The sequence below is a fragment of the Salmo trutta genome, chromosome 5 (assembly GCF_901001165.1).
Source record: "Salmo trutta chromosome 5, fSalTru1.1, whole genome shotgun sequence".
NCBI lineage: Eukaryota > Metazoa > Chordata > Actinopteri > Salmoniformes > Salmonidae > Salmo > Salmo trutta.
Genome location: NC_042961.1, coordinates 3,622,904 through 3,644,948, shown reverse-complemented (window position 1 = coordinate 3,644,948; position 22,045 = coordinate 3,622,904). Strand labels below are relative to the sequence as shown.

Below are 22,045 nucleotides of genomic sequence, written 5' to 3'. Positions count from 1 at the left end.
ATATTGTGCCATAAGTCAATCATGCCACCTGTCAATGACTTTAGATCTGTCTACACTTGTAAGATATCGAGACACAATGCACCCCGACTACCTCTGGAATTGGTCAGGAAGATCTGATCACAATTAGATCACAATACGTCTTTTAAATGTCTTCACCTGTCAAAAAATTTGGGCACAATCAGAATTTGGAAAAGATCAGAACAAAGGACGCATGTTAGCACAAGGTATAAACGGGGCTTCTGAGGAGAACCTGTTGGTTTAAAGAGCAATACATCTGACAAAGGCATGACCACCAGATAGACTTGACACGTTCTCTGAAGCTGTACGAACATATTTCCTCTTTTATTTACATTCCTTGTTCAAATGTTAACATTTTATAACGCTATAACGCTTGATCAAGTTGGCATTTTTTTCTCATTAAAATAAATTGGCACAAGTAAAACATATGTAGACAAAAGTTTATTTACACCATACAACATTTTTCATTTTTAAATATTTTATACAGGGCTGCAGATGAGAGAGTTTTAGCCGAGAGTCTTCAAGCAAGATTCTGCAGTATTAAAGTTTGTGAAATATATTATTCATAAAAAAGTGAGTATTACCTTTATTGCATTTAAAGCAATGAAGAATGTAGCTTTGACAAACATTCATTTTTATATGACAGAAAAATCCTCTTTGCCTGCCACTCTCGCTCATATATATTTTTTATATTATAAAGTAAAAAGTATAGTAATGGCCAAACAGACTTGTTATAAACTTTTTAAAAACCTGCATAAATATATACATTGTGCTTCCAGGGTCCAGTTTTGTGAAATCTAAAACTGGATCCAACGAAGCTGGGATCGACATGGTATAATGTCTTCATTTAGCTTTTGAGGTTTATTCATCTAGAAAGATTTTCACCTTTTTGAAACCAATTCTTCTTACCATGGGTACTCTGAAACACATGATGGTAAATATTGTACACCCACCTGGCTGGCCCGCTGCACTAAGTACACTAGTGAGAATACAAAAAGTAACACTGATGATTTTTGTTGTATTTTTTTGTTGTATTTTTTCCTCCTGTCCTCTGTGTTTTCCTCTTAAATGGTATTGGCACATCATGTCCTTGTCATACTCCTTTAGAATCCAGATATGTACTAGGCCAAGGCTGTTAGGACAGTCTGTCCATTTTTTCAGTGCAAAATACATCCTTTCCCCTTTCCTCCATGTCCTGGATATCATTTTTCTCCTGGTTATCCTCTTCCTGGTTTTCACTTCCTGGAAGTCTCCTTCCTGGAGTGCATCCAAAATGTCACCCTATTCCCTATATAGTGCACTATTTTTGAGCAGAGCCCTATGAGTCCTGTTCAAAAGAGCCCTATGGGTACTGGTGAAAAAGAGGCCTATAGGACCTGGTCATAAGTAGTGCACTTCATTGGGAATAGGGTGCCATTTTGGACTCATTTCCTGGTTTGTTTAGATCAAATCAGATCAGACCTCTGTCTGGAAGTCTCCTTCCTGGACGTCTAAGGGGAGATTGACACACTTCTCCCACTCTGCTGCGGTCATCTCCAGAGAGTCCTTGGGGTCAGGGTCTAGTGCATTCATACTGGCGTAGTTCTGGTACTCACAGGCTGGGTTGTAGCTCTCCCAGGGGTTCTTGTTGGCCATGGCCTTGTCCTTGGGAGGACAGGGACAGGGACAGGTTAGCAGCAGATATGGACAGGGACATAGCAGGACATAGCAGGTAGCATGCCTTACAGTCACTAAACATGGTTCACTATAAATTGTTCCTATATGTTATACCATATGTACTTTATATGTAATATATAGGATAGGGTCAGGGATATATATATACAGGGATATGTGAGGGTTATTACTTAGAAGGGAGCATGCCTCACTGTCACTGGTTACAGTTCACGGTTCTTCTTTCTCTTAAACATTGGGTAACATTGGTTAATAATAACTTTAATGAATAAGCATGAATAAACTGTTTAGAAATACATTTGAATTTCATCACTTTAAAACATTTATAAACATTAATATGAAAGTTATAATGGATTATCCATGAAAGTTATTATAAAGTGTAGCCAAACCATGGATTATGCAGAGACTGAATCATGCTGTACTGCCTCTTGCATTGATCACCTCAACTAATGTTCTGGTAGAGCATATTAATGGTGTAATGGTTCCATGAGAAGTGTAAGTAACAAAAGGTAATGATAAGTATCTCAAATGTGAATAATATGGTTAGGCTGTATCATGGAAGAGTTCAAATGAATAGTGCTTTCCCTTCTAGCTGAATAACGGTGAAGAGGGACTAGAGGACGAGCTTCCACTGTGTCTGACTGTGTGCCGTTCTGTTCCCATAATCTGGATGTACTCTCACTGACACTCACAAAGAGACTAGCAGGGAGGCAAATAGGGCAGCGAGCTATCGGAGCCGTTACTATGCAGTCAGGGAATACACAATGGTCACTAATGTTGTCTGTAGCTCTGGAGCCTGCCAGCTATTCAGCCAGCCCAGCCAGCACTGCAGTACATTTAATCAGCCAGCCCAGCCAGCACTGCAGTACATTTAATCAGCCAGCCTAGCCAGCACTGCAGTACATTTAATCAGCTAGCCCAGCCAGCACTGCAGTACATTTAATCAGCCAGCCCAGCCAGCACTGCAGTACATTTAATCAGCCAGCCCAGCCAGCACTGCCGTACATTTAATCAGCCAGCCCAGCCAGCACTGCAGTACATTTAATCAGCCAGTCCAGCCAGCACTGCATTACATTTATTCGGCCAGCCCAGCCAGCACTGCAATACATTTGTTCAGCCAGTCCAGTCAGCACTGCAGTACATTTAATCAGCCAGTCCAGCCAGCCCTGCATTACATTTATTCGGCCAGCCCAGCCAGCACTGCAGTACATTTATTCGGCCAGCCCAGCCAGCACTGCAGTACATTTATTCAGCCAGCCCAGCCAGCACTGCAGTACATTTATTCAGCCAGCCCAGCCAGCACTGCATTACATTTATTCAGCCAGCCCAGCCAGCACTGCAGTACATTTATTCGGCCAGCCCAGCCAGCACTGCAGTACATTTGTTCAGCAAGCCCAGCCAGCACTGCATTACATTTATTCGGCCAGCCCAGCCAGCACTGCATTACATTTATTCGGCCAGCCCAGCCAGCACTGCATTACATTTATTCAGCCAGCCCAGCCAGCACTGCATTACATTTATTCGGCCAGCCCAGCCAGCACTGCAGTACATTTGTTCAGCAAGCCCAGCCAGCACTGCAGTACATTTGTTTAGCCAGCCCAGCCAGCACTGCAGTACATTTATTCAGCCAGCCCAGCCAGCACTGCAGTAGATTTATTCAGCCAGCCCAGCCAGCACTGCAGTACATTTGTTCAGCCAGCCCAGCCAGCACTGCAGTACATTTATTCAGCCAGCCAAGCCAGCACTGCAGTACATTTATTCAGCCAGCCAAGCCAGCACTGCAGTACATTTATTCAGCCAGCCCAGCCAGCACTGCAGTACATTTATTCAGCCAGCCAAGCCAGCACTGCAGTACATTTATTCAGCCAGCCCAGCCAGCACTGCATTACATTTATTCAGCCAGCCCAGCCAGCACTGCAGTACATTTGTTCAGCCAGCCCAGCCAGCACTGCAGTACATTTATTCAGCCAGCCCAGCCAGCACTGCAGTACATTTATTCAGCCAGCCAAGCCAGCACTGCAGTACATTTAATCAGCCAGCCTAGCCAGCACTGCAGTACATTTAATCAGCTAGCCCAGCCAGCACTGCAGTACATTTAATCAGCCAGCCCAGCCAGCACTGCAGTACATTTAATCAGCCAGCCCAGCCAGCACTGCCGTACATTTAATCAGCTAGCCCAGCCAGCACTGCAGTACATTTAATCAGCCAGCCCAGCCAGCACTGCAGTACATTTAATCAGCCAGCCCAGCCAGCACTGCCGTACATTTAATCAGCCAGCCCAGCCAGCACTGCAGTACATTTAATCAGCCAGTCCAGCCAGCACTGCATTACATTTATTCGGCCAGCCCAGCCAGCACTGCAATACATTTGTTCAGCCAGTCCAGTCAGCACTGCAGTACATTTAATCAGCCAGTCCAGCCAGCCCTGCATTACATTTATTCGGCCAGCCCAGCCAGCACTGCAGTACATTTATTCGGCCAGCCCAGCCAGCACTGCAGTACATTTATTCAGCCAGCCCAGCCAGCACTGCAGTACATTTATTCAGCCAGCCCAGCCAGCACTGCATTACATTTATTCAGCCAGCCCAGCCAGCACTGCAGTACATTTATTCGGCCAGCCCAGCCAGCACTGCAGTACATTTGTTCAGCAAGCCCAGCCAGCACTGCATTACATTTATTCGGCCAGCCCAGCCAGCACTGCATTACATTTATTCGGCCAGCCCAGCCAGCACTGCATTACATTTATTCAGCCAGCCCAGCCAGCACTGCATTACATTTATTCGGCCAGCCCAGCCAGCACTGCAGTACATTTGTTCAGCAAGCCCAGCCAGCACTGCAGTACATTTGTTTAGCCAGCCCAGCCAGCACTGCAGTACATTTATTCAGCCAGCCCAGCCAGCACTGCAGTAGATTTATTCAGCCAGCCCAGCCAGCACTGCAGTACATTTGTTCAGCCAGCCCAGCCAGCACTGCAGTACATTTATTCAGCCAGCCAAGCCAGCACTGCAGTACATTTATTCAGCCAGCCAAGCCAGCACTGCAGTACATTTATTCAGCCAGCCCAGCCAGCACTGCAGTACATTTATTCAGCCAGCCAAGCCAGCACTGCAGTACATTTATTCAGCCAGCCCAGCCAGCACTGCATTACATTTATTCAGCCAGCCCAGCCAGCACTGCAGTACATTTGTTCAGCCAGCCCAGCCAGCACTGCAGTACATTTATTCAGCCAGCCCAGCCAGCACTGCATTACATTTATTCCAGAAAAAAAAGAAAAACAAAGGGATGTAGTTTTCTATATAAATGTCCTTGTGGTGGTTACTAAGCAACAAGCAGAGATTTACACTGTGCTGATTGAAATGTGAGAGAAGAGAGAGAGGATTACATGACATGGCAGGCCGAGGGGCTAACTGCCTGCCTGCCTACTTGCATGCCGCAGAGCTGACACTATTCTCACACAACAATAGGCCTGAGTGTGTTTTGGACAACAGGCCAATTTCTGTCTGTATACTATTCCCAGGATACAGTGCAGAAAGCAATGCAGAAAGCATTCACTCAGAAGTGATCAACCCTGACTCCCCATGTCCGGTGTCTTGACTGATACACATCTGAATTTGAATGGATGCACTCTAATTCAGATGGACTACCACGACAGACAACCATCTCACAGTGGCTCTTTTCAATACATCTATGATACATAGTCTTAACCTTTCCACCCCCCCCAATTTGCCTGGTGGTGGTAAAGAATGCCAAGCAGGATCCTTTTCTCAATTCCTTGCATCCTTGTCCGAGTGGAGAGACCTTGAACCTTCTCCTTCAATATGGTTGAGAAGGAGGCGAGGAGATAGGATACAAGGAAATGTGGAAAGATTAACTGAGAAAGAGCCAGTGAATCTGCAGACTGCCTAAATGAGATAATGCCTACCCTCTCTCAGACAGAGTCTCTCAACTAGAGACTAGTCCCCCCCCCCCTCACCAGTAGCAGCTGGCAGGCCAGCTAGGTATAGGGCCATGTCACTGGACCCCCTCACCAGTAGCAGCTGGCAGGCCTGTTAGGTATAGGACCATGTCACTGGACCCCTCACCAGTAGCAGCTGGCAGGCCTGTTAGGTATAGGGCCATGTCACTGGACCCCTCACCAGTAGCAGCTGGCAGGCCTGTTAGGTATAGGGCCATGTCACTGGACCCCTCACCAGTAGCAGCTGGCAGGCCAGCTAGGTATAGGACCATGTCACTGGACCCCTCACCAGTAGCAGCTGGCAGGCCTGTTAGGTATAGGGCCATGTCACTGGACCCCTCACCAGTAGCAGCTGGCAGGCCTGTTATGTATAGGGCCATGTCACTGGACCCCCTCACCAGTAGCAGCTGGCAGGCTTGTTAGGTATAGGACCATGTCACTGGACCCCTCACCAGTAGCAGCTGGCAGGTCTGTTAGGTATAGGGCCATGTCACTGGACCCCTCACCAGTAGCAGCTGGCAGGCCTGTTAGGTATAGGGCCATGTCACTGGACCCCCTCACCAGTAGCAGCTGGCAGGCCTGTTAGGTATAGGGCCATGTCACTGGACCCCCTCACCAGTAGCAGCTGGCAGGCCTGTTAGGTATAGGGCCATGTCACTGGACCCCTCACCAGTAGCAACTGGCAGGCCTGTTAGGTATAGGGCCATGTCACTGGACCCCTCACCAGTAGCAGCTGGCAGGCCTGTTAGGTATAGGGCCATGTCACTGGACCCCTCACCAGTAGCAGCTGGCAGGCCTGTTAGGTATAGGGCCATGTCACTGGACCCCTCACCAGTAGCAGCTGGCAGGCCTGTTAGGTATAGGGCCATGTCACTGGACCCCTCACCAGTAGCAGCTGGCAGGCCTGTTAGGTATAGGGCCATGTCACTGGACCCCTCACCAGTAGCAGCTGGCAGGCCTGTTAGGTATAGGGCCATGTCACTGGACCCCTCACCAGTAGCAGCTGGCTAAGGCCTGTTAGGTATAGGACCATGTCACTGGACCCCCTCACCAGTAGCAGCTGGCAGGCCTGTTAGGTATAGGGCCATGTCACTGGACCCCTCACCAGTAGCAGCTGGCAGGCCTGTTATGTATAGGGCCATGTCACTGGACCCCCTCACCAGTAGCAGCTGGCAGGCCTGTTAGGTATAGGGCCATGTCACTGGACCCCTCACCAGTAGCAGCTGGCAGGCCTGTTAGGTATAGGGCCATGTCACTGGACCCCTCACCAGTAGCAGCTGGCAGGCCTGTTAGGTATAGGGCCATGTCACTGGATCTGTTCATTTGCTCAATGGCTCACTATGTGTGCTGCTGAGCGGATGGACATCTAAAAAATACTATCTATCCTGACATTATCTTGTTTTCTACTCTAATTGGTCGACAACCACCAGCTTCGACCAATCACCCCACCTGGATCTTCTCCAGCTCTGTAATTGGTCAACAACAGACGACCGCTGACCAATCATCTCCCTCTGCCCTTCGCCATTTCCTGTTACTGCTGATTTCCTGTTCGTGGTATTATTACTCACCATGCTGCCCATATTTGGTATGTCTTGAAATCGATCCAGGGTTTGAAATTTCTGATTCAGTTCTTGGAACAGCTCCATGTGTCTTTTCCTGGTGTGCATGACTTTCTGCAATGGCAAGGGGTTGGTTTTGGTTTGGAAATCAAAGCCAATAATAGGATGGAGATTATAATGCAATGTATTATCCTCTCCAACCCGTTCACCTTTCTGAATGGCATTTCATCTGCCCCTGGTACTACGGCAAGCCTAATGGGACAATGTCTTTTAAGGATTTTTTGCATATAATGTAAGCCAGTTGAGTAATTACATATAATTTATGGCCAATTTTATTATCAAATCTACCTTTCGCATTTATGCAGAAAATTTGATGGAGAAATGGAATAAACCCACAAACATGGTATGATACATTTGTGTCTTGAGCTGTCAGCCAATGTCATATTTTCCATAGAAAAAGTGGAAAAGTTAGGTGTGAAATGTGCATGTGACTTTATAAAGCGTAACAGTTTTCAAATCAACTCATAGTCAACGGATGTATGTAGGAGATGGAGGGGGAACAACATGAGAGCAGGTGAGATTTGCTGGCTGCCCTGCACGGGTTTAGATTGACAGCGTTGCTTTTACTTTAACTACGCCACACATCAATACATCTGTTTTGTGTCAAAACCATGTTACTCCAATAAGCTTGTGCTACACAAGGTAGTAGTAAAATTAAAGGGTAGGGCAAACACAAATGCTCAGTGTAACAACAGTAGTAAATTAAAGGGTAGGGCAAACACAAATGCTCAGTGTAACAACAGTAGTAAATTAAAGGGTAGGGCAAACACAAATGCTCAGTGTAACAACAGTAGTAAATTAAAGGGTAGGGCAAACACAAATGCTCAGTGTAACAACAGTAGTAAATTAAAGGGTAGGGCAAACACAAATGCTCAGTGTAACAACAGTAGTAAATTAAAGGGTAGGGCAAACACAAATGCTCAGTGTAACAACAGTAGTAAATTAAAGGGTAGGGCAAACCCAAATGCTCAGTGTAACAACAAAAGCCTGAAGCATGCACTTTGACAACCAGTAAGTTTACTTACTTCAAAGTCCAGATCTTGGTAGCGCGATTTTCTTCTCTAAAGACAAAACAAACATATTGCAGATAATTAGACAGTCTGTTAACATGAGGGGTCATTAACTTCTGAATACTATAGAAATTATAATTATATTTATGAACACTAAATAACATTCTAACCATGACAAAATAAGGCCATTTAATTTTATGGCAACAACGTGACAATCGAACACAGCTACAAATTAATTCTGTATTTACCTATGCCACAATTTCTCACTGGAACATAACAACAAACAAAACCTTTATTTACTTAAACCAACACTTCAAAAGTCTTCTCCACTCCAGCCTGCCTCTAAGGTTAAACCAACACTTCAACAGTCTTCTCCACTCCAGCCTGCCTCTAAGGTTAAACCAACACTTCAACAGTCTTCTCCTCTCCAGCCTGCCTCTAAGGTCAAACCAACACTTCAACAGTTTTCTCCACTCCAGCCTGCCTCTAAGGTTAAACCAACACTTCAACAGTCTTCTCCACTCCAGCCTGCCTCTAAGGTTAAACCAACACTTCAACAGTTTTCTCCACTCCAGCCTGCCTCTAAGGTTAAACCAACACTTCAACAGTCTTCTCCTCTCCAGCCTGCCTCTAAGGTCAAACCAACACTTCAACAGTCTTCTCCACTCCAGCCTGCCTCTAAGGTTAAACCAACACTTCAACAGTTTTCTCCACTCCAGCCTGCCTCTAAGGTTAAACCAACACTTCAACAGTCTTCTCCACTCCAGCCTGCCTCTAAGGTTAAACCAACACTTCAACAGTCTTCTCCACTCCAGCCTGCCTCTAAGGTTAAACCAACACTTCAACAGTTTTCTCCACTCCAGCCTGCCTCTAAGGTTAAACCAACACTTCAACGGTCTTCTCCACTCCAGCCTGCCTCTAAGGTTAAACCAACACTTCAACGGTCTTCTCCACTCCAGCCTGCCTCTAAGGTTAAACCAACACTTCAACAGTCTTCTCCACTCCAGCCTGCCTCTAAGGTTAAACCAACACTTCAACAGTCTTCTCCACTCCAGCCTGCCTCTAAGGTCAAACCAACACTTCAACAGTTTTCTCCACTCCAGCCTGCCTCTAAGGTTAAACCAACACTTCAACAGTCTTCTCCTCTCCAGCCTGCCTCTAAGGTCAAACCAACACTTCAACAGTTTTCTCCACTCCAGCCTGCCTCTAAGGTTAAACCAACACTTCAACAGTCTTCTCCACTCCAGCCTGCCTCTAAGGTTAAACCAACACTTCAACAGTTTTCTCCACTCCAGCCTGCCTCTAAGGTTAAACCAACACTTCAACAGTCTTCTCCTCTCCAGCCTGCCTCTAAGGTCAAACCAACACTTCAACAGTCTTCTCCACTCCAGCCTGTCTCTAAGGTCAAACCAACACTTCAACAGTCTTCTCCACTCCAGCCTGCCTCTAAGGTCAAACCAACACTTCAACAGTCTTCTCCACTCCAGCTTACCTCTAAGGAGCTCATGGATATGGTGGATCCCGTCTCGCTCCTCGACAGCCCTCCAGCCTCTTCCATCTCAGCCAGGAAGTTCTTGACAGCGGTTCGGGGTTCAAAGGGCAGGTTCTGCTGCATGTGTTCCTGTCCTCCTCCTGACCCGTACTGCTGCTGCAGGTTCTGATCCATGTTCACCCCCATGTTCATGTGCTCCATGACCCCAATCCCACCCATCCCCGTTGGGCTCATGTTGAAGTCCGGTGCCATCTTGTAGTGTTGCATCATCCTATCGTGGGGCAGCGTATCTCCCATGCCCATGCCCAGGCCCATGTTCATCTTGGTGGAGCTATCGTCCTTCAGGAGAGTGGGAAGTGTGTTACAGTTCCCAGATCCTGCTGCTGCCGCCGAAGCCCGTGGCATCACGATGTAGTCTGTCTCCATCATCTGGCCTTGGGGTGAATGTACGCCCATACCACCCATACCGCCCATGCTGCCCATGTCGTGGCCACTGCCCATCCCGCCGTGCCCGCCCATATCCTGGTCGGACTGACGGAGAGCATCATCGGTGCACAGGTAGACGGTGCGGCGCATGTCGGACACGCTGTCGCCCAGGCAGCCCTCACCCATGTCGCCCATGGGGCCCATGTGCATGCCGGGCTGCTGGATCATCACCTTGGAGATGATGTTGCCGGGTAAGGTGGAGTAGTTGAGCCCCTCGGGACCCTTCTCATCCTCCTCGTCATTCAGAGAGATGCGGGATAGGGTGCCGGTGATGGTCGCCGCGCGGCAAGAGCCCATGTCTTTGTGGAGAGCTGTGGAGAGGAGAGAAAAGAGTTAGTGGAATGAATGCACCATACTGACAGACATGGGGAGTTAGTGGGGAATGAATGCACCATACTGACAGACATGGTGGTTAGTGGAATGAATGCACCATACTGGAGAGACAGGGGAGTTAGTGGGGAATGAATGCACCATACTGACAGACATGGTGGTTAGTGGAATGAATGCACCATACTGGAGAGACAGGGGAGTTAGTGGGGAATGAATGCACCATACTGACAGACATGGTGGTTAGTGGAATGAATGCACCATACTGGAGAGACAGGGGAGTTAGTGGGGAATGAATGCACCATACTGACAGACATGGTGGTTAGTGGAATGAATGCACCATACTGGAGAGACAGGGGAGTTAGTGGGGAATGAATGCACCATACTGGAGAGACAGGAGTTAGTGGGGAATGAATGCACCATACTGACAGACAGGATGGTTAGTGGGGAATGAATGCACCATACTGACAGACAGGGGAGTTAGTGGGGAATGAATGCACCATACTGACAGACAGGAGTTAGTGGGGAATGAATGCACCATACTGACAGACAGGAGTTAGTGGGGAATGAATGCACCATACTGACAGACAGGGTGGTTAGTGGGGAATGAATGCACCATACTGACAGACAGGGGTGTTAGTGGGGAATGAATGCACCATACTGACAGACAGGGGAGTTAGTGGGGAATGAATGCACCATACTGACAGACAGGAGTTAGTGTGGAATGAATGCACCATACTGACAGACAGGAGTTAGTGGGGAATGAATGCACCATACTGGAGAGACAGGAGTTAGTGGGGAATGAATGCACCATACTGACAGACAGGAGTTAGTGGGGAATGAATGCACCATACTGACAGACAGGGGAGTTAGTGGGGAATGAATGCACCATACTGACAGACAGGAGTTAGTGGGGAATGAATGCACCATACTGACAGACAGGAGTTAGTGTGGAATGAATGCACCATACTGACGGACAGGAGTTAGTGGGGAATGAATGCACCATACTGACGGACAGGAGTTAGTGGGGAATGAATGCACCATACTGACAGACAGGAGTTAGTGTGGAATGAATGCACCATACTGACGGACAGGAGTTAGTGGGGAATGAATGCACCATACTGACAGACAGGAGTTAGTGGGGAATGAATGCACCATACTGACAGACAGGGGAGTTAGTGGGGAATGAATGCACCATACTGACAGACAGGAGTTAGTGGGGAATGAATGCACCATACTGACAGACAGGAGTTAGTGGGGAATGAATGCACCATACTGACGGACAGGAGTTAGTGGGGAATGAATGCACCATACTGACAGACAGGAGTTAGTGGGGAATGAATGCACCATACTGACAGACAGGAGTTAGTGGGGAATGAATGCACCATACTGACAGACAGGAGTTAGTGGGGAATGAATGCACCATACTGACAGACAGGGGAGTTATTGGGGAATGAATGCACCATACTGACAGACAGGGGAGTTAGTGGGGAATGAATGCACCATACTGACAGACAGGGGAGTTAGTGGGGAATGAATGCACCATACTGACAGACAGGAGTTAGTGTGGAATGAATGCACCATACTGACAGACAGGAGTTAGTGGGGAATGAATGCACCATGCTGACAGACAGGAGTTAGTGGGGAATGAATGCACCATACTGACAGACAGGAGTTAGTGGGGAATGAATGCACCATACTGACAGACAGGAGTTAGTGGGGAATGAATGCACCATACTGACAGACAGGAGTTAGTGGGGAATGAATGCACCATACTGACAGACAGGAGTTAGTGGGGAATGAATGCACCATACTGACAGACAGGAGTTAGTGGGGAATGAATGCACCATACTGAGAACTAATGTCAGTCTGTTCAGTATGATCTGTTTATTTCTCATTGATGCTTATTTTAAATCATTCTGATTTCAAACCATTGTTGCATTTCCTTTTCATGAATATATGTAAAAACAAAGAATTGAAATAATAATGCCAGGACAAAATGAAACAATGAACCGGATGTGCCCATTTTATAGTATAATGACTATTTCCTCATACAGCTGGGAAGAAAAAGACAAACCTTGACTACCGATCTCTTCAAATAGGACACAGGGACACTACTTCAAAAGAGCCACTATAGAGTATTAGATGTTCCTTATATATCTAAGTACAGAGCCGACAAGCCTCTGAGGAGGACTTTCCTCAAATTCGACCTGAAATCCCAGATACCTACGACACTTTTTTATCTTATTAAGGTTTGGTTCACCTTGGAAAACCCCCAAAACCCCAGACACATAACCAGGAGAGGCTAGCTTCTTGTTCTAAAGCTCCCTTGTCAGAAGTCTGTTTTGGGGGAACAGAACAGCCTGTACTGCTGTTCTCTGTGCTTCTCTCCACCGCTGCAGAGCTGATATCTGCGTCCCAAATGGTAGCATATTCCCTACATAGTACACTACTTTTGATGAGAGCTCTATGGGCACTGGTCCCTATTGGCCCTGGTCAAAAGTAGTGCACTAGGAAGGGAATAGGGTGCCATTTGGGGCCATTTTAATCTTGGCCTCCTGAATCCTCCACAGGGGAATTGCCTGTTTGAAAACCAACAGGCTGCAAGGAGAACACAAGGTCAGCAGTGTGTGTGTGTGTGTGTGTGTGTGTGTGTGTGTGTGTGTGTGTGTGTGTGTGTGTGTGTGTGTGTGTGTGTGTCCAGAGCAGCGCAGCACGGCCAGAAACAGAAAACATAACACTTCCCTTTTTGTTTTCAGCCTGAATCACCACAGAGTGGAGCAGGGAGATAAACAGTGGTGCAGAGAGAGAGAGGAAGGAGGGGTGGAGGGGTAGGGGGTGGTGGAGGTGGAGGTGGTATGACTCCATGGCCAGAGGGATGGGCAGGCAGGCGAGGGATTATTCCTGGTATATATTCTTGGCACAGTTATTATTGTTTCGTGGTATGTATTCCTGGTATATACAGGTATTCCTGGTGTTATTCCAGAAAGTATTCCCGATAGATAGACTTTTTATTCATTAGTTTTATCCTAAACAGTAGAACCGCTAAAGCAGTCATTTTGACTGCTGATGATTTCTACATGTTTCTATTACTCTGCCATGTTTTAAGTCTTTAAGTCTTAATATCAACAACAGATCTAGAGTTAGAATCAGTTTTAACAAGGCATGTCATTTTTTGGAAAGGTTTTGCCCCGTTGCACCTCCTTCTCCCAACAGTAGGGCCTGATCCACTCCACTGCCCAGCTGATAATCACTCCACAATTGCCTGAAAACTGAACCTAAACTATACCAAAACTAATTTCACACATATAACGACACATGAAATAAATGAAGTAAAGTATGGGTGAGTTGATGAGTGAGGGGAAGCCAACAATGAATAATTATGTCATCACCAATTGTGAATGAAGAACAGGGCGGGCCATTCTATTGTAATGATCTATTCTAATTATAGGCCTAATCTTAAAATGCTATGTTCCCTTTATCAGTTCACCAAATCAAAGCAGTCTTATCAGTCTACTCTGGACTACTTGGAGTAGGCTACACAGTGAGAGCATGCATAATTATATACTGCCGTTCAAACATTTGGGGTCACTTAGAATTGTCCTTGTTTTTGAAAGAAAATCTATTTTTTTGAGGACAAGTACATTAGTGTCTAGTTTGAGAAACAGACGCCTCACAAAAACATCTGCAAACCATGTGTATATGACCAATAAAATATGATTTGATTCGTTCTTTACACCCGTCAACAACGGGTGTGGCTGAACTAGCTGAATCCACTAATTTAAAGGGGTGTCCACATACGTTTGTATATATAGTGTATCTCCTAGATATAGACAGACACATCAAACCTTTATTCATTATGATTTCACTTCCTTATGTTGTAAAATACATTTGACCAAGACAAATATGATTCTTCATGTTCTGAATGGTTCAGTGGGGTCGTTCTCTGACCTATCATTAACATTATATCCTAGAAGTCAGATTTTGTAACCTAACACATCCCATAATAATTTCTCGACAAAACTTGTGAGGATTTTTATATTTTGTGGTCATCGTCTTCCAAGTTGTTTCTGCGGGTCGCAAATAGCTAAATTAGCATGACACGAGCTGAATGCCATTTTTAAAATGTTGAAAATAAAAAGTGCTCCATTGACATTTCACAGAGATGTTTTTGTGAGAAGTCTTCAAATAGAACAGGAACTCCACATTAAAATGAAATATGTCATGTCTCAAAATCAACATCTATTTTAATATCTATTGTTTTATGTCCTCCGGATTTGAGAAGAAAGATGACACGTTCACTGGTCATCCTGTCTGTAGAGTTCAACGGTAAGCCTGTCAGTTAGCCTTAATTCTCTCACAGCATCCAGCCTGTTTGACACGATGCTATTTTCCAGATTTTAGACTACTTTTTTTCTCTGGCCTCCGTTGATTTAGTCACCCAAATCTTGACCATCCTACAAGGGTAAAATTTTGAACGGATTATGATAGAGACATGAGGTTACAACAATTGGTTTTCTCAGAGGAGTATTTACACAATGAACATTTACCTATTGGTCAAAATATGTGTTTGTGATTGGACACCTTACACACTCTTAAAAACACAACATGTTCACATCAAACCACAGCATACTCTTAAAAACACAACATGTTCACATCAAACCACAGCATACTCTTAAAAACACAACATGTTCACATCAAACCACAGAATACTCTTAAAAACACAACATGTTCACATCAAACCACAGCATACTCTTAAAAACACAACATGTTCACATCAAACCACAGCATACTCTTAAAAACACAACAAGTTCACATCAAACCACAGCATACTCTTAAAAACACAACATGTTCACGTCAAACCACAGCATACTCTTAAAAACACAACATGTTCACATCAAACGACAGCATACTCTTAAAAAGACAACATGTTCACATCAAACTACAGCATACTCTTAAAAACACAACATGTTCACATCAAACCACAGCATAATCTTAAAAACACAACATGTTCACATCAAACGACAGCATACTCTTAAAAACACAACATGTTCACATTAACGACAGCATACTCTTAAAAACACAACATGTTCACATCAAACCACAGCATACTCTTAAAAACACAACATGTTCACATCAAACCACAGCATACTCTTAAAAACACAACATGTTCACGTCAAACCACAGCATACTCTTAAAAACACAACATGTTCACATCAAACGACAGCATACTCTTAAAAAGACAACATGTTCACATCAAACTACAGCATACTCTTAAAAACACAACATGTTCATATCAAACCACAGCATACTCTTAAAAACACAACATGTTCACATCAAACCACAGCATACTCTTAAAAACACAACATGTTAACATCAAACCACAGCATACTCTTAAAAACACAACATGTTCACATCAAACCACAGCATACTCTTAAAAACACAACATGTTCACATCAAATAACAGCATACTCTTAAAAACGCAATACTTTAAACATGAGTCATCAACAAAACCAATGAAACCAGGGCTACAGTGCAATGCTTTCCCATCGTCCATTTTGTTAATGAACAACAAGTACAAAGGGATGTTTAAAATGATAAGCGCAGTCATTATTATTCAAATTCACGACTCTCCCACTCTATCTTCCTTTTGATATCAAACAATGCGTTTCATCCCACACAGAAAGCTAGCCGGCTTTCTGACACCTAACAAATTCTCTTTTTTCACTGAAGCCTCCTCTTATCACTCCTCGCCTACGTCCCAAATGGCACCCCTACTCCCTTTATAGTGCACTACTGCGACCAGGGCCCATGGGTAAAGTAGTGCACTATATAGGGAATAGGGTTCCATTTGGGATGCATGCCTGTTCTCACATCAAATGGGTCTTTTTTGATAATTAAGCCAGCAGGTGTCCAATGTGGATAGTGGGCTGTTTCACAACCTGGGAAGTTATTTTATGTTGTTTTTTACCCCCATTGTGTCTAACCTCTTTTTAGGGCTTTAATTTCAATAGGCAATGTAATCATGAGCTCATTAATTGAATATGACACCATCTGGTTGTTACCTGATCGACAGGCGATGTCAACGTCTTTCTCAAAGTCCGTCTGTTGGGAGAGAAAAGACAACAGTGGTGAAAATACGGCCAGACAGATTTCAGCATTGACACAACACACTATGTCATATATTGTGACACTGCCACAAGTGTGAGGTGATAGCACATACACATGTCTGGACTGAAGTTTTAAAAACCTTGTGTTTTCCTTTTCATGCTGTTACATTATGTATCTGTTATATTATGTATCTGTTATGTATCTGTTATATTATGTATCTGTTATGTATCTGTTATATTATGTATCTGTTATGTATCTGTTATGTATCTGTTATATTATGTATCTGTTATGTATCTGTTATGTATCTGTTATGTATCTGTTATGTATCTGTTATATTATGTATCTGTTATGTATCTGTTATGTATCTGTTATATTATGTATCTGTTATATTATGTATCTGTTATGTATCTGTTATGTATCTGTTATATTATGTATCTGTTATGTATCTGTTACATTATGTATCTGTTATATTATGTATCTGTTATATATATATATATATATCTGTTATGTATCTGTTATATTATGTATCTGTTATGTATCTGTTATATTATGTATCTGTTATGTATCTGTTATGTATCTGTTATATTATGTATCTGTTATGTATCTGTTATATTATGTATCTGTTATGTATCTGTTATATTATGTATCTGTTATGTATCTGTTATATTATGTATCTGTTATTATGTATCTGTTATATTATGTATCTGTTATATTATGTATCTGTTATGTATCTGTTATGTATCTGTTATATTATGTATCTGTTATGTATCTGTTACATTATGTATCTGTTATATTATGTACCTGTTATATATATATATATATATATCTGTTATGTATCTGTTATATTATGTATCTGTTATGTATCTGTTATGTATCTGTTATGTATCTGTTATGTTATGTATCTGTTATGTATCTGTTATATTATGTATCTGTTATATTATGTATCTGTTATGTATCTGTTATATTATGTATCTGTTATGTATCTGTTATATTATGTATCTGTTATGTATCTGTTATATTATGTATCTGTTATATTATGTATCCGTTATATTATGTATCTGTTATGTATCTGTTATATTATGTATCTGTTATGTATCTGTTATGTATCTGTTATATTATGTATCTGTTATGTATCTGTTATATTATGTATCTGTTAGGTATCTGTTATGTATCTGTTATGTATCTGTTATATTATGTATCTGTTATGTATCTGTTATGTATCTGTTATGTATCTGTTATATTATGTATCTGTTATGTATCTGTTTGTTATATTATGTATCTGTTATGTATCTGTTATATTATGTATCTGTTATGTATCTGTTAAATTATGTATCTGTTATATTATGTATCTGTTATATTATGTATCCGTTATATTATGTATCTGTTATGTATCTGTTATATTATGTATCTGTTATGTATCTGTTATATTATGTATCTGTTATGTATCTGTTATGTATCTGTTATATTATGTATCAGTTATGTATCTGTTATATTATGTATCTGTTAGGTATCTGTTATGTATCTGTTATGTATCTGTTATATTATGTATCTGTTATGTATCTGTTATATTATGTATCTGTTATGTATCTGTTATATTATGTATTTGTTATGTATCTGTTATATTATGTATCTGTTATGTATCTGTTATGTATCTGTTATATTATGTATCTGTTATATTATGTATCTGTTATGTATCTGTTATGTATCTGTTATATTATGTATCTGTTATGTATGTGTTATGTATCTGTTATGTATCTGTTATGTATCTGTTATATTATGTATCTGTTATGTATCTGTTATGTATCTGTTATATTATGTATCTGTTATGTATCTGTTATGTATCTGTTATATTATGTATCTGTTATGTATCTGTTATGTATCTGTTATATTATGTATCTGTTATATTATGTATCTGTTATGTATCTGTTATGTATCTGTTATATTATGTATCTGTTATGTATCTGTTACATTATGTATCTGTTATATTATGTATCTGTTATGTATCTGTTACATTATGTATCTGTTATATTATGTATCTGTTATGTATCTGTTATGTATCTGTTATGTTATGTATCTGTTATGTATCTGTTATATTATGTATCTGTTATGTATCTGTTATATTATGTATCTGTTATGTATCTGTTATATTATGTATCTGTTATGTATCTGTTATATTATGTATCTGTTATGTATCTGTTATATTATGTATCTGTTATGTATCTGTTATGTATCTGTTATATTATGTATCTGTTATGTATCTGTTACATTTTGTATCTGTTATATTATGTATCTGTTATATATATATATATATCTGTTATGTATCTGTTATATTATGTATCTGTTATGTATCTGTTATATTATGTATCTGTTATGTATCTGTTATGTATCTGTTATATTATGTATCTGTTATGTATCTGTTATGTATCTGTTACATTATGTATCTGTTATATTATGTATCTGTTATATATATATATATATCTGTTATGTATCTGTCATATTATGTATCTGTTATGTATCTGTTATATTATGTATCTGTTATGTATCTGTTATGTATCTGTTATATTATGTATCTGTTATGTATCTGTTATGTATCTGTTATATTATGTATCTGTTATGTATCTGTTATATTATGTATCTGTTATGTATCTGTTATATTATGTATCTGTTATGTATCTGTTATATTATGTATCTGTTATATTATGTATCCGTTATATTATGTATCTGTTATGTATCTGTTATATTATGTATCTGTTATGTGTCTGTTATTATGTATCTGTTATGTATCTGTTATGTATCTGTTATATTATGTATCTGTTATGTATCTGTTATATTATGTATCTGTTATGTATCTGTTATGTATCTGTTATATTATGTATCTGTTAGGTATCTGTTATATTATGTATATGTTATGTATCTGTTATATTATGTATCTGTTATGTATCTGTTATATTATGTATCTGTTATGTATCTGTTATATTATGTATCTGTTATATTATGTATCTGTTATGTATCTGTTATATTATGTATCTGTTATATTATGTATCTGTTATGTATCTGTTATGTATCTGTTATATTATGTATCTGTTAGGTATCTGTTATATTATGTATCTGTTATGTATCTGTTATATTATGTATCTGTTATGTATCTGTTATATTATGTATCTGTTAGGTATCTGTTATATTATTTATCTGTTAGGTATCTGTTATGTATTTGTTATATTATGTATCTGTTATATTATTTATCTGTTATGTATCTGTTATGTATCTGTTATATTATGTATCTGTTATGTATCTGTTATATTATGTATCTGTTAGGTATCTGTTATGTATCTGTTATATTATGTATCTGTTATGTTATGTATCTGTTATGTATCTGTTATATTATGTATCTGTTAGGTATCTGTTATATTATGTATCTGTTATATTATGTATCTGTTATATTATGTATCTGTTATGTATCTGTTATATTATGTATCTGTTAGGTATCTGTTATGTATCTGTTATATTATGTATCTGTTATGTATCTGTTATATTATGTATCTGTTATGTATCTGTTATGTATCTGTTATATTATTTATCTGTTAGGTATCTGTTATGTATCTGTTATATTATGTATCTGTTATGTATCTGTTATATTATGTATCTGTTAGGTATCTGTTATATTATTTATCTGTTAGGTATCTGTTATGTATTTGTTATATTATGTATCTGTTATATTATTTATCTGTTATGTATCTGTTATGTATCTGTTATATTATGTATCTGTTATGTATCTGTTATATTATGTATCTGTTAGGTATCTGTTATGTATCTGTTATATTATGTATCTGTTATGTATCTGTTATATTATGTATCTGTTATGTATCTGTTATGTATCTGTTATATTATGTATCTGTTAGGTATCTGTTATATTATGTATCTGTTATGTATCTGTTATATTATGTATCTGTTAGGTATCTGTTATATTATGTATCTGTTATATTATGTATCTGTTATATTATGTATCTGTTATATTATGTATCTGTTATGTATCTGTTATATTATGTATCTGTTAGGTATCTGTTATGTATCTGTTATATTATGTATCTGTTATGTATCTGTTATATTATGTATCTGTTATGTATCTGTTATGTATCTGTTATATTATTTATCTGTTAGGTATCTGTTATGTATCTGTTATATTATGTATCTGTTATGTATCTGTTATATTATGTATCTGTTAGGTATCTGTTATATTATTTATCTGTTAGGTATCTGTTATGTATTTGTTATATTATGTATCTGTTATATTATTTATCTGTTATGTATCTGTTATGTATCTGTTATATTATGTATCTGTTATGTATCTGTTATATTATGTATCTGTTAGGTATCTGTTATGTATCTGTTATATTATGTATCTGTTATGTATCTGTTATATTATGTATCTGTTATGTATCTGTTATGTATCTGTTATATTATGTATATGTTAGGTATCTGTTATATTATGTATCTGTTATGTATCTGTTATATTATGTATCTGTTAGGTATCTGTTATATTATTTATCTGTTAGGTATCTGTTATGTATTTGTTATATTATGTATGTGTTATGTATCTGTTATATTATGTATCTGTTAGGTATCTGTTATATTATTTATCTGTTAGGTATCTGTTATGTATTTGTTATATTATGTATCTGTTATATTATTTATCTGTTATATATCTGTTATGTTTCTGTTATATTATGTATCTGTTATGTATCTGTTATATTATGTATCTGTTAGGTATCTGTTATGTATCTGTTATATTATGTATCTGTTATGTATCTGTTATATTATGTATCTGTTATATTATTTATCTGCTAGGTATCTGTTATATTATGTATCTGTTATATTATGTATCTGTTATATTATGTATCTGTTAGGTATCTGTTATATAATGTATCTGTTATTTATCTGTTATATTATGTATCTGTTATATTATATATATGTTATATTATGTATCTGTTATGTATCTGTTATGTTATGTATCTGTTATTTATCTGTTATATTATATATCTGTTATATTATGTATCTGTTATATTATCTATTTGTTATGTATCTGTTATATTATATATCTGTTATGTATCTGTTATATTATATATATGTTATGTATCTGTTATATTATATATCTGTTATATATCTGTTATATTATATATCTGTTATATTATATATCTGTTATATATCTGTTATATTATATATCTGTTATATTATATATCTGTTATATTATATATCTGTTATATTATGTATCTGTTATATTATATATCTGTTATATATCTGTTATATTATGTATGTGTTATGTATCTGTTATATTATATATCTGTTATGTATCTGTTATA

At 39.8% G+C, this 22,045-nt stretch overlaps 1 protein-coding gene across 6 annotated transcripts in view; it reads right to left on the bottom strand.

Moving 5' to 3' along the window:
• Window positions 1–321: 321 nt before the first annotated feature.
• Window positions 322–22,045, bottom strand: part of LOC115193521 (adhesion G protein-coupled receptor B3) — a 140,398-nt gene continuing 118,674 nt past the window's right edge. For 4 of the 6 annotated variants that reach the window (XM_029752222.1, XM_029752224.1, XM_029752223.1 and 1 more), the window contains 5 exons: window positions 16,643–16,682; window positions 9,765–10,561; window positions 8,288–8,323; window positions 7,212–7,316; window positions 322–1,662 (listed from right to left, as the gene is read on the bottom strand). In XM_029752222.1, the coding sequence (XP_029608082.1) occupies window positions 1,474–1,662; window positions 7,212–7,316; window positions 8,288–8,323; window positions 9,765–10,561; window positions 16,643–16,682 (1,167 nt within the window). In that variant the 3' untranslated portion in view covers window positions 322–1,473. The remainder of the gene's footprint in view (window positions 1,663–7,211; window positions 7,317–8,287; window positions 8,324–9,764; window positions 10,562–16,642; window positions 16,683–22,045) is intronic. The other 2 variants (XM_029752225.1, XM_029752226.1) reach the window with 1 other exon arrangement.